General features: G+C 43.5%; 1 protein-coding gene across 3 annotated transcripts in view; it reads right to left on the minus strand.

The window, feature by feature from the left end:
* The window catches only part of EFCC1 (EF-hand and coiled-coil domain containing 1), a 62308-nt gene that overhangs the window by 15139 nt on the left and 34790 nt on the right, over positions 1–12379 (minus strand). For all 3 annotated transcript variants that reach the window (XM_035106270.3, XM_088662210.1, XM_035106268.3), the window contains exons 3-4: positions 7100–7239; positions 259–394 (exon numbers count right to left, since the gene is read on the minus strand). In XM_035106270.3, coding sequence (XP_034962161.3) covers positions 259–394; positions 7100–7239 — 276 coding nt within the window. The remainder of the gene's footprint in view (positions 1–258; positions 395–7099; positions 7240–12379) is intronic.

The following is a 12379-nucleotide window of genomic DNA, read 5'->3' on the forward strand; positions in this document are numbered from 1 at the left end:
GTAGATGCCAGGGAAAGCAGTGTGGGAAGCTCCGTTCTCATCCCTAACATCTACTTGAATCGGATGGATTTAATTAACATATGTTCTACAACTACAGGGGATAATCACTGATGTACTCAGTGTACTACCACCCTTTTGATTTGATACAACCATATTGCATGTTCAGCTTCAAATGAAACTGACCTGCGATACATCGTTAATTGCCCCCTTTATCAGACAATAAAGAAGTGTCCTACAAAAGCTCTCTTTGGGACATACCCGCTACTGCAACAGGGAAGTCTAGCGAGGAGTTTCTTCACTTCGGCCACCTGGGATTGCTGTTCTCCTGACCATTTCTCCTCTTCTTCATCAGAAGCAGCCTGGCCTTCCACAGAACGAAACATTTGTTCTTCCCCTGGAAACAAAGAACAACCTCTTCCTAAAATCTAGCGGTGCTCACCGTAACACCTTCTTCAAACAGTAGTTTCAAATGAGATTCAATTTAAGCAAGATCAAGTGGGTTATCTTAAATGAATAATTGGCAGAAATGCTAAAAGTTTCATTACTAGATAGAAGAGAACTCCCCCTTGGGAAGACTTAGCCAAAATGATGACTCTCTTACATTAAAATAATAATAATACACCCCAAGCTCCTGTCACTTTCTTAATTAAGAACAGTTGGCTCAATATGTCTGAAACTGCCTCTATCTAAAAAGGTAAAGGTAAAGGGACCCCTGACCATTAGGTCCAGTCGTGACCGACTCGGGTTGCGCGCTCATCTCGCATTATTGGCCGAGGTAGCCGGCGTACAGCTTCCTTTGCAAATGAATGGAAGGCACACTAAAGCACCCCCCCCCCAATTCATTACAGTGGAGTTTGCTCAGGAAGAAGTGAAATACTATGTCAACTTCTAGTACAGCTGCATCAGTCTACTAGTGGCAAGCCAAAAAGAGTCTGAGAAAGCTTCCTGGTTGTGAATGGATCCCCCCTCAGCCCTGTTCCAGTATAGGACCAAATACTAGTCCTTGGCCCTGCCCACGGCCATCACACCCTGTCCCCATGCTCTCATATATATTTTTCTCATTTTTTCATATAAACCAACCTTTCCCCCAGAACCAAAGCTTACCGTAAAACTAGCCCTCCCCAAAAGCACATGAATTAACACAAAAACAGGCACTAAACTTCCACTAGATTTCCAAAGGTTGCTTTTGCAGTTTGTGAAAGGCCATGTAAAGCACAAAAATGAACAGGAAATGAAATGTCCGGAAGTGCCCTCTAAATGCAACTAAAGGCAGAATATAAGAACAAACAGATGAAATAACAATAAGGAGTGGGGCAAGGCCATGGAGAATTTTAAAGATAAGAACAAGAAGCTTGTGCAGGATCTTGTAGTGGATAAGGATCCGGCGTAGGGGTTTATGAAGTGATATAGTCAGTGTGATGAGAGAATGGAATTATTTTGGAAGCTCAGTGGCACAGTGTCTGTTTCCCATGCATGCAGAATGTTCCAAATTCAATCCCTGAATCTCTCAATAGGGCCTGGGAAATGCTACTGTCTGAAACCTGAGAGTGTTGCTGCCAGTCAATGTAGACAACGTGAAACAAACGGACCGATGGCTTTGACTCAGTACAATGAAGCTTCCTATGTTCTGTAGCAGCAGAAAAGAGGATTAAGGTGAGGCAGTGGAAGAGCAGGCAGAAAAGTCAGTGCAGCAGGGTGTGAAGCAGACCTTTCGCAGTGGGGACCCAGAGGAAGGACCGTATTTTTGCAATGCTGTCAAGTTACAGAGGCTTGCAAAGGAAGAGAAGCTTGCAGCTTATAGGTAGCGTCACTCCAATTCCAGCTATGTGGGTGTATTCACAAGGGAGAAAGAAATAGACTGAGGGATTAAGATAATTGCCTGCTTTATAGACATGGATTTCCTTACAGACTGGAGTTGGAAGAGTGCTGCTGGCCGTTACTCGCACATTCATCGCAAGTAGCTGCTTTGCAAACTGGAGTGCTAGGTTTTTCCGTTAATCACAGTACGTGTGTCGCTAGGGAAATACAAACAGCCTTCTTCTCAAGAGATGAATCTCTGCCAGATATGCTCAAAGAATGAGTTCCATCAGCCGTCACCTGCATTACCGCTGCTCCGTACTTGGCTGAGCAAGACGGGGCTTCTGCTTTAATGAGCCTGCTTGGTGTTTTTTCTTTTTCTTTCTATGCCGGTTTGACACTTGATGCCTCTCTTTAACATTAAGACAGAGCTGTGGAATTGGATGTGCATGTATATTCGTGGCATTTTTCTACATTTCAGGTTTAAAAATGTGCTAGTTTGATCCATCTGCAGAAAGAGACTGAAACCACAGAGAATATAAGGCTCCCAAATGGGAAGGCAAAGTGTTAGGAACCCAATGAAATAATGAGAATCTAAAGTAGAACTGTGTCTGCAAGGGGTGGGTTGACAACAGCAGATGGACAATGTCAACTGACAACAGTAAAGCCTCACTTCTAGCATTGTTGTTGTTTAGTCGTTTAGTCGTGTCCGACTCTTCGTGACCCCATGGACCAGAGCACGCCAGGCACTCCTGTCTTGCACTGCCTCCCGCAGTTTGGTCAAACTCACGTTCGTACCTTTGAGAACACTGTCCAACCATCTCGTCCTCTGTCGTCCCCTTCTCCTAGTGCCCTCAGTGTTTCCCAACATCAGGGTCTTTTCCAAGGATTCTTCTCTTCTCATGAGGTGGCCAAAGTATTGGAGCCTCAGCTTCATAATAAAGACCATATCAGAGCCCCTTCTCTGGGTGTCCCTGCCTTCAGAGGTTAGTTGACCAGCTGGAGGAGTGTATTTTTTGTGGCAGTGACAAAATTGTCTCCTTCCCTAAATATGTTGGCCTGGCATTGCCTTTGTGAACTTTTGAGGTGCCAAATTCCACCTAGTTCTTTTGTTGCTTTAAGACGTGATATCCAAGACCCAGTTTAACAGCTTTATTTTCTGCTTTTATCTGGTTTTCACTTTCTGGTCCTGTTGTTTTATTGGCCATTCTCATTTTGCTGTTTTGTACAGATGTTGTTTATAGATGTTTATAGCAGATGCTGCCATAAGGCCTCCTGGCAAAAGGTTTAGGCTACAAATGCAATAAATAAATGACTAATGTTGTGAGCAGTGAGAGATGTTCAGCTACGATATTTTGAAATGAAGCCTCTTGGATCATGTCACATTCTTGTTGTTTTGTACCAAATGTTTGACAGGTATTTAAAAGAGATGGCACAAGGCTGGGTTGACGGAGAGAGCAGCATGGAGTGGTAGTGGGAGGTGGGGGGGAGGGGGTGACTTCTAATATCTTCCTATGTATATTCTGCTGCCAGCGACGAGACATGCTGAACAATTTTCATGCTGCCCAGGAGAGGGCACTGTTGTAAAACAAACAAATGAACAAGAAGCCAATACAGTTTGACCAGTTTAGCAGAAGGGAAGTTATTGTGTCTTGTAAACTTTTCCCCTCTTCTACTGCAACAACACACACACAGGTTAAGTGTGTGAAACTAAGTGAGAGAGTCAGGAATTCAGACAGGAGGAGAAAGTCGGTGGCACAGGAGGAAGGCAACATTTGATGGGACACGCTCTCAGCCAGGAAGTGACATAGCACAAAGCGTAAAGCAGGGGAGAGGAGTAATGCAGCCTTCCGTTTCACTGTAACTCCCAACTCTTCATTACTGTAATAGCAAACACAGAAAAATGGTAGCAGGAGCTTAACAAAACAACTCACTGCAGGGCTGCAGGATAATAACAGAAAAGAGCAGTATCGTATGCTCTTGAATTACAGAGTGAGAATACTGTACTACAAACCTGCATCCTTATTGCTATGGATGCAAATTTGCCCCACATGTCTTCCTTTCCCTCATAAATCCTCTCTCTTTTGGCACTACACAAATCCTCACTGCTCTTCTAGCTGTGATAGGCAGGGCTGGCTCAAGACATTTTGCTGCCTGAGGCAAAGGGCAAGCTCTCCCCTGCTCCCACCCCAATTCCATGTACAGCTGCCAACCAGACTTGCAGTTTAATCTTATTTCAGTACTTACAGCGCCTTCCATTGCACCGGAGGGCAGTAGGAAAGGTTGGGAAGGGCAGGGCAGACTACATGGCATTCACGACTCTGCCCTCCCAACACCTTGCTGCCCCATCCCCATCACCTGCCAGCTCACTCTGGTGATAGATCAGCTTAAAATGCTCCAGGCAGCAGTCTACATTTCTTGGTAATAAGAGTTCAAAGGAGAATAGTCAATGGTGGATCAAGCAGAGAAGGTTGGCCCACAAGCCAATGATGAGTCTGACCTCCAAGATTACATTTTTGTTTTAGGAGTCACTGGGGCACAGTGGACACCCAGCTTAGCTCTTTACAAACACACAGGAGGCATGAACTTATAAGCAGCCTTCCTGCCTGCACAACTAAACAATCATTCTTGTCCCTCACCCCTGCCCAAGAATGGAAAAACCTTTTCTGCATGGGTTTGTTCTGCAAATTGCTGACCATGTTAGCCCACAGCACACTAAAAGATGACCCAGTGTTATTATTTCTCATTTGCAAGTCTTCCATTTACCAAACAGTTGTTTATGCCAACGCTTTTCACTTAGTTTGACATGGCATGACCTTGAAGCTGAACGTTTAGATTTCAAGCCTCCCCTTCAGATACAGTACCTTGTCACTCCTGATTAGTTCTTAAGCTGACTGACACTGCTTCTGTCTGACTGCAAGAATTAACAGCAGCTAAAGGGAATACCAAAAGAGGCAACCACTGTGGGATTTCACTGTGGTAAAATGTACCGGGAGTTCATCCTGCAAGACTAGGGAAAGTTTCCTTACTTTCATGTCTGTGTTCTGGAGCTAGTCAAAGCACACCAAACTTCAAGCTTAGTTTTAGGCTACATCATCTCAGCCAGGAGCATGGTCGAAAGATTCTTCTTATGTATATAGCTAGAAGGGTGTTCCCATGTTACATTCAAAGAGTGTACAATCTGTGTTCCTACGTACACAAGTCGTTAAGCTGTATGTCTGTACAGTTATTCACATGCAACATTCAATGAGTGTAGAACCCCCAATTTACACACGTTTGCTGCCAGCAGAAGGAAATGGCTTCAATATAATTGTCACTGAGTGTCACTGAAGCAATTCCCTTTTATTGGCAACAAGGGAATGCATACTACCGGTAGGTCTGCTGTGATTCCTGAAATGGTTCCCTACCAAGGTTTACATTCAGTAGAAAGAACTGAGGCAGATAATGGAAGGTAGTGTTGTTGCTGTCATTTTTCCTGCACAGGGCATCACTTTTTTAAAACCAAAACACCAGCTTGAATCATAACTATTGAAAATGGTAAATACACATTCCTCAAATGTTGCTCTTGTTGCTGGCAGTGAGATTACTAAACTTATGTTAGCAATGGGGGAACAAGGACAGGGAAAGAAGTAAAATCCCACTCACTGAGCTGCATCAACTTGAGATTTCAGCCTGTCTGGGATTCCCTTTCCCATATAAAACTGAGCACATGTAATCCGTTTTATAACATACACATTTCTCATCATGCTCCAGCCTTGCCCTATTAACAGTCTTGCCCTCTGTGCTTCATCCTGTCTGCTACCTACTACTCAAGGAGATACTCCTCACTTCTGCGCGAATGTGTTCAGCTACTGAAGGGGCCGCCAGCAGCTGTTAAAGCAGTGCTTTAACGTAGAGAAATGGGACTCGGCTTAGACTCTTCTAGCTTTCCCAGAAAGTGGTGAACTATGATCTTATTCAGGAAACCCTCTTAGTGGTTTGGGAAGGGTGGTGGATGCTCACATCGCCCTTCCTCACCACACACACACACACACACACAAACACACGGCTGTCAGCTGGTCACAGGGCTGCCTGTTACTGGTTGGCATCCATCTGCTGCTTCCACCAGCCAATCTGCTCCCCCTGCCCTGTTGTCAGCGGCCTGTCCTCTGCTCAGCGGAGACAGCTGGGATAGGAAATGCCTGCTGGCCATGGAGCAGTCTGTTGCTGACTAGAATGGTTGCTGCCAACTGTTTAAAAGTTTTCCAAGTCATTTTTAAACTTTAAACAGCATAAGCCACCACAGTGAAGTGCTGATGACGAATGACTCTCTGAGAAAATGACCCAGGGTCCTTCTTCAGAATGAGGCACTGTGATGTGAGGTCGTCCTGGGGAGCCTTTAGGAGCTCTTGCGCCATGGCCACTTTGCTGCAGTGGCATAAACTCACATGAAACCCTCCAATGCATTTCAAAGCAGGAATGGGGAACAAATTGGAAAAGGGGTGGCAGTGGAATACTGCAAGTGTGTTTTTCTCTCTAGCACTGCTTTGGAAAAAGAGGCAGTTCTGGTGAGCCTGCAGACATGAGTAAGAACTCTGTATTGCATGCAATCCTGTCAGATAACAGGCAAAGACTCACAAACACAGAGCACTCTCTTAATGAATGTGGTTGATGAATAATGTGCCAGATGCGTTTCCATTTGGAAAATGACTGCAAAATGCTTCCTTGAAGCAGACAGTGCCTGAAGTTCATGGCCAGTATCTGAAAGCAAGCGGCACCACATCATGCTTGCAAGCCAGAAGAAACCCACTAGAATTAAATTGCCCCAACTAGTTCCGGTGAAAAGAGAAATTCTATCAAGCTCAAGAAAGACGGTGCAAATGAAACTGCCATCTTTTTGGGAGGAAACATTATGTTGCTCCTTGGGATGGCTGCCTCCTCATGAGCTTAATACAGAAGATCATCAGACAAAATGATCCCCTCAAAAAGATGGGTCGATCTATATGGTGTACTCCTTTAAGAAGATCAAAAGAGCTTGCAGGGTCAAGTCAATGGCCCATCGAGTTGAGCATCCTGTTCTTGCAGTGGCCAACTAGATGCCTGTAGGAAACCTGCAAGCAGGATCCAAGCACAAGAGCCCTCTCCCTTACTGATGTTTCCAGCAACTGGTATTCAGAAACATTAGTGCCTCTGACCGTGGAGGCAGAGCATGGGCATCATGGCTGGTCCATGGATAGCCTTCTCCATAAATTTGTCTAAACCTATTTTGATGCCATCCAAGCTGGTGGCCATTGTAACCACATGCACACAGAGGTTTCCATACCATTCTCTGACATCCCTGCACCTCCAGTGGGTGAACTTCTATCTCGCTGTACAACTGATGAGGCATACTGGCCCCCAGCCACTGCTGTCTTCTGGTCCGAGCTGCCTTGTGAAGGAAGCTGGTGCTTCAGGACTTCCAACCTGAAAAAAACACACAAAGGTAAACAGCCAAATGGAGAGAAAGCCAAATAAGCACTTTGCATGGCAGGATGCTACATAACACCCAAGCAGCTTCACTAAGGATATGTTTGCACTGGCAGATATTGGAACAGTTTGCTCTGTATATGCTGACAGCAGCTTGTGCAGTTCATGTTAGTAGTGGCCCAGTTTGGACACTATGGGAAAGCCATAATTTGCTAGTCATGGCCATGTCACAGACTCTTGGACCCAGAGGCACCAGCCCGCGAAGGCAATTTGGGGGGCGGTGTCAATGTCACACACGTGATGTTCTTCAGCAATTGTACGGCCCAGCAGAATTAGAAGTGCATCAAAAAGAGTCCCCTGCCGAAAATACTAACAACAACTAACTCTGCCCCTGCAATGCTGTGGCGTTTCACCTCTAGGGTTCTAGCAAGAGTTAAGTTGCAGGGAGGTAAATGGCCAATGGGCGCTCTCCAGGCAGAAGCAGGGGTATATAAGGTGCAGAATCTGTAAGAGTAATAAGAAGGGAACTTCAGCCAGGGAGGAACAGGGGGAGAACTAATACTAAATGTTAAGTTTAAGTAAACGTATTTGAGAAACCGTGAATAAATTTTATGCTTGTAAGATCATCACCTAAATAAACTCAATTGTTTTGTTCACTGTTCATCTGACTGGATTCCAATCAATTGTGTACCAGTACACAGACTTACTGGTTGGTGGCAGCAAGGGAAGAAATAGGCGAGGGAGGTATTGGGTCAATAGACCGTTAAACGTCCGGGGGCCCTTTACCGGTGTATCTTGCCACGAATGCAAATAAACAAAATAGTACAGTTATTATGGAGTGAAGGTACGTAGTACGTTTGTATTTCACCTGGAATTTTCAAAGCTGGAACAATATGGAGGCATTTGTAACAGTTTCTAAACACTGTTTGGGCATGCAAAGAAAACCCCACAAATTAAAGTTTAACACTAAGCATCACTTGCCAGAGTGAAAATCTTTTTTAACAGATGTATTTGAACATTTCACAGTTTAATGGTTCCTGCTGCTCATTTTGGTTTCTCACACTGGGGATTCCGGCTATAATAGAGTTGAACGCTATCCATGCATTCAATGTCTTAATGAAAAATAACCCTTCTCACCATATATAGTTAACCTTTTTAGGATTTGAACGTACTGACTGCCATTGGGTGGTGAAGTCCCAGATTTATTTATTTTTGATATATATATTTTTAAAAAGCTGAATATTATTCTGAAGTTTTATTCCATGTTATTTTGAAAAATCAAGGAAATATATTTTAACAATAATAAAAAATATTGTGAACTTGTATCAGACAGTATGAAGTGATTCAGTGTGAACAATTATTGCCTTGTTCAGAAGAACATGGGATGGAGAAGGTACCTTCTGACATCATCTAAGTCTGGAGATAGTATTGCATCCTTCCAGGTGCTTGGCAACTCACTTGTTTTTGCAGTCACAGGCAGACAGCAAAAACAGGACTTTCCAAGCTCCTAAAGTCTAGCTGCCATACATGGCTGTTGAGTTATGTTCACCTTGAAGAGTTAAATGATGTCCAGGCCAGCTACAAAGAGAAGGTCCAAATGTCAGTATTCATGAGGGCAGCAGAGGTTGGTTCATTAGGGCAAGTGGGGCACCGTCCCACCAATCTCACTTGGCCATCAGCCAGCCTCCCACCTTGCCTGCCTTATTACTCACAACTAAGTCCAGGCAGTAGCTCTGGCTGTCAGCTTCCTCCTAGCTCCTCAGTCTCAGTTTTGCCCTTGTAGAACTCCATAGCTGCCAAGTTATCCCTTTTTTTAAGGGATTTTCCCTTATGCTGAATAGGCTTCCTCGCGAGAAAAGGGAAAACTTGGCAGCTATGGAACTCAGCTGTGAGGTTGGGGACAAAACTAGAATTCACTGGCTCCGTCTGTCATGACTCCAATTACTATTGTCCTTCCTGATTTCTTCCCAGCCATTCCCAATGGGCACCCAACCAGATGTGGGTGGATATTGCCTACATGCTTTTTTCCTGATGCTGCAATAAGTGAAAAGGCTAGAACCACCCTCCGCCATCCTTATAGAAAGCTGAAAATTCTAGGCAAGGCCCTGGGATACCCCTAAGTGACCTCTAAGGCCCCTCTCCCAGTTACAACCCTGTTCTAGGGAAAAACAAGGTTTTTGATGCATTTACTTAGATATTTACTCCCCCCCCACTTACCCACAGTGCCTTATTTGCTTTAACTAGCTAGCTAACTCTTATTCTTTCCCTCTCTCTATTAAAGCACATACACCAAGGAGCCCTTATTTTACTGGTTTTGTTGTTTTTGCCTAATATATTCTGCAGCATTAAATTCAGTATCTTACAAAAGTTGGATATAGCAAGATAGCCAGTAGTAGTAGTAGTAGTAATAATAATAATAATAATACCCCACCCATCTGGCTGGGTTGCCAAATATGTGATCTTTCCCCTTCCCAAAAGAGAGACTTTCAGATGTGTCATATGCTAGGTCAAGCATAGGCATGAATGTCTGTACCAGTCCATTGCAAATTTCCAAGACCTGCTTCACCACAAAGTGAGGGGAAGCCACAATCTAGGTGGTAAATTTCAAATAGGGCCGTCTGTTTTTGCATACAAATTCTCATTCCACAAGTGTGTGTGTGTGTGTGTGTGTGTGTGTGTGTGTGTTCTTAATGAACAGTTTAACTTTTTTTTTACTTTAGATGTAAAAATGTCTAAGGCAAGCACTATAAATCTCATTGAACCACTGTCATCCTCCCCCCCCAAAAAAAGGGCTTGGCTCTTTTTCATTAGTATTCATAAACGTCAAAAAAGAGTGAATAAGCAGCACGTCTGTGTGGAGCAAAGATCATAGGAGATTTTGGCTCTGGGAAGTGCGTGTGTACCATGCAGTATAGCAAGGTTTCCATAGAGACAGCCAAATAGACCACATTCATTTTAAGGCTTTTGTGTTGAAGATAATGAGAAGCCTGAAAGAGGGAATATCTAGAAGCAAGGAAGACTGCATATTGTTGGACCTCAAAGTAATGTCCATGACTAATTGGCTTTTAATTAAGGCTATTCCACTATCAGTGAGACGTTTGGATGCAACTCGAGGCAGCTGCTACTAGCGTAAAAACTGAGATTAGTTTGGCTTGTTAGCCCAACTGGATAAAAAGTACATTTCTATATATGCTTATGTGTTTAAAGAGGATAGGACTATCAGTGGCTGGGCAGTAGTGTTGTGGGAAATGTTGCAACACAGAAGCTGATATCATGGGGGTCCTCATAGCCCAAGAATTCCATAACAGTGTCCCAAAGGAATGCAGGCAGCTGTGTTTACCTACCTACCTACCTACCTACCTACCTACCTACCAGTATCTATCTATCTATCTATCTATCTATCTATCTATCTATCTATCTATCTATCTATCTATCTATTCATCCTATAACCTAATACCCATTTACTATTGATAGAGTGAACTGGCAAAGGGTAGTTTAATGGTTAGCCTGCTGGACTTCGTTTATGAAGACATGACTTCAGATCCCTGGTCAGCTATGATCAGATCCCTGAACAGCCTTTGGGTCAATAATTAACTGAGTCTAGGCGACCTAAAAAAGGGACTGTGTGCCAAGTCAGGCCTGTCCTCTAATTGCCCAAGTTTCTTACACCGAGAATGGTCACATCCATACAATACATTTAAAGCATGTCGCTTCCCCAAAGAATCCTGGGAACTATAATTTACCTTCACAGAGCTACAATTGCCAGCACCCTCAACAAACTGCAGTTCCCAATACTTAAATTTAAATGTGCATTAAATTTATGGTGTGGGTGTGGTCAAATACCACTTCAGCAGATGACATCATTGTTCTTGTTGCGTTCCCTGTATTCCCTGTCCACTATACCACTGTCCTGGGTTGTTTGCCTCCAGCATCTTGTAATTTCAGTAGCTGGATCTGAATAAAAAGGCTCAGTTTTTCCAACATGCTCCTAAAGCATTTGGCTGTTGGATATGAATAAAAAGGCTCAGTTTTTCCAACATGCTCCTAAAGCATTTGGCTGTTGGAGACAGAAAGCTGAACTAGCTGGACCTTTGGTCTGATCCAGCCAAAGCCAGTAGGTGATGTGAATTAAATTTAAATAATGTCACAATCCAATGATAGTTTTCCTCCAGTCATTAAATCTGAGGATATTGGTTTAGCAGTTCTTCTCTAATGGAAAACTGCTCAACTAAAGAATTACTTGCTTAATACTATCACTTCAAAATAGTTGGTAAATTGGTTTCATAATGAAGCTTGAGGGCTGCTTGTGTCTACCAAGATCTCCCCTTCCCTAAGATCAGCAGAAGGTGAAATAATTTATCTTCTGCAAACCAACCACAACTGGTTTAAACATTCTTCAAGGCTTCATCCCCTCAACACCACAATGTTCTTGCATTGCTGTGATTCCCTTAGATTAGCCTTCCCCAACTTGGTTTCCTCCAGGTGCATCAAACTGAACTCCCATCAGCTCTGGCCAGCATTGGCCACATTGACTCGATTGATGGGATGTGTAGTCCAAAAAATCTGGAGGGCATCAGGTTGAGGAAGTCTGCCTTAGGTCCTTTTTGTGAGTGAGTGAGTGAGTGAGTGAGTGAGTGACTAGGAGGCAGACAAGCAGACAGATGGTGGACTGACTGGCATTTCCTCTAGAAATAAAAACATTTTGAAACTTCAGCCTTTCTATACAGCATCTTAAAATAGAGTTAAATAGTGCTTTTTAGCAGCAAATTAAATGCAGAGCACTTGAGCCTAATGGATTTATTTAAACTGACTGGACCTGCTGGAATTATATTGCCTTCTTTAGTAATAATATTCAGAGGCATACTTCCTGCTCTTTGAAAGCATTATTCTCTGACAAAAATGACCGTATTGACTTCAGCTTTCTTCCACAACAGAATCATTTGTTATATAACCTGCACAGATCTCTAGAGCACTATATGATTCTCACACATACATTATAATGCCTTGCAAGGCTAACATCCTATGCTCACTTACTCAGAAGTAAGTCCCACTGAGTTGAGTGGGGTTTGTTGGCACGTAAATTGCATAGAAGATTCCATTCTTAAAGCCTACTGTGTGTGGTGTAGTAGTTAGAGTG

The sequence above is a fragment of the Zootoca vivipara genome, chromosome 2 (genome assembly GCF_965207765.1).
Source record: "Zootoca vivipara chromosome 2, rZooViv2.hap1.1, whole genome shotgun sequence".
In the NCBI taxonomy this organism is placed as follows: domain Eukaryota; kingdom Metazoa; phylum Chordata; class Lepidosauria; order Squamata; family Lacertidae; genus Zootoca; species Zootoca vivipara.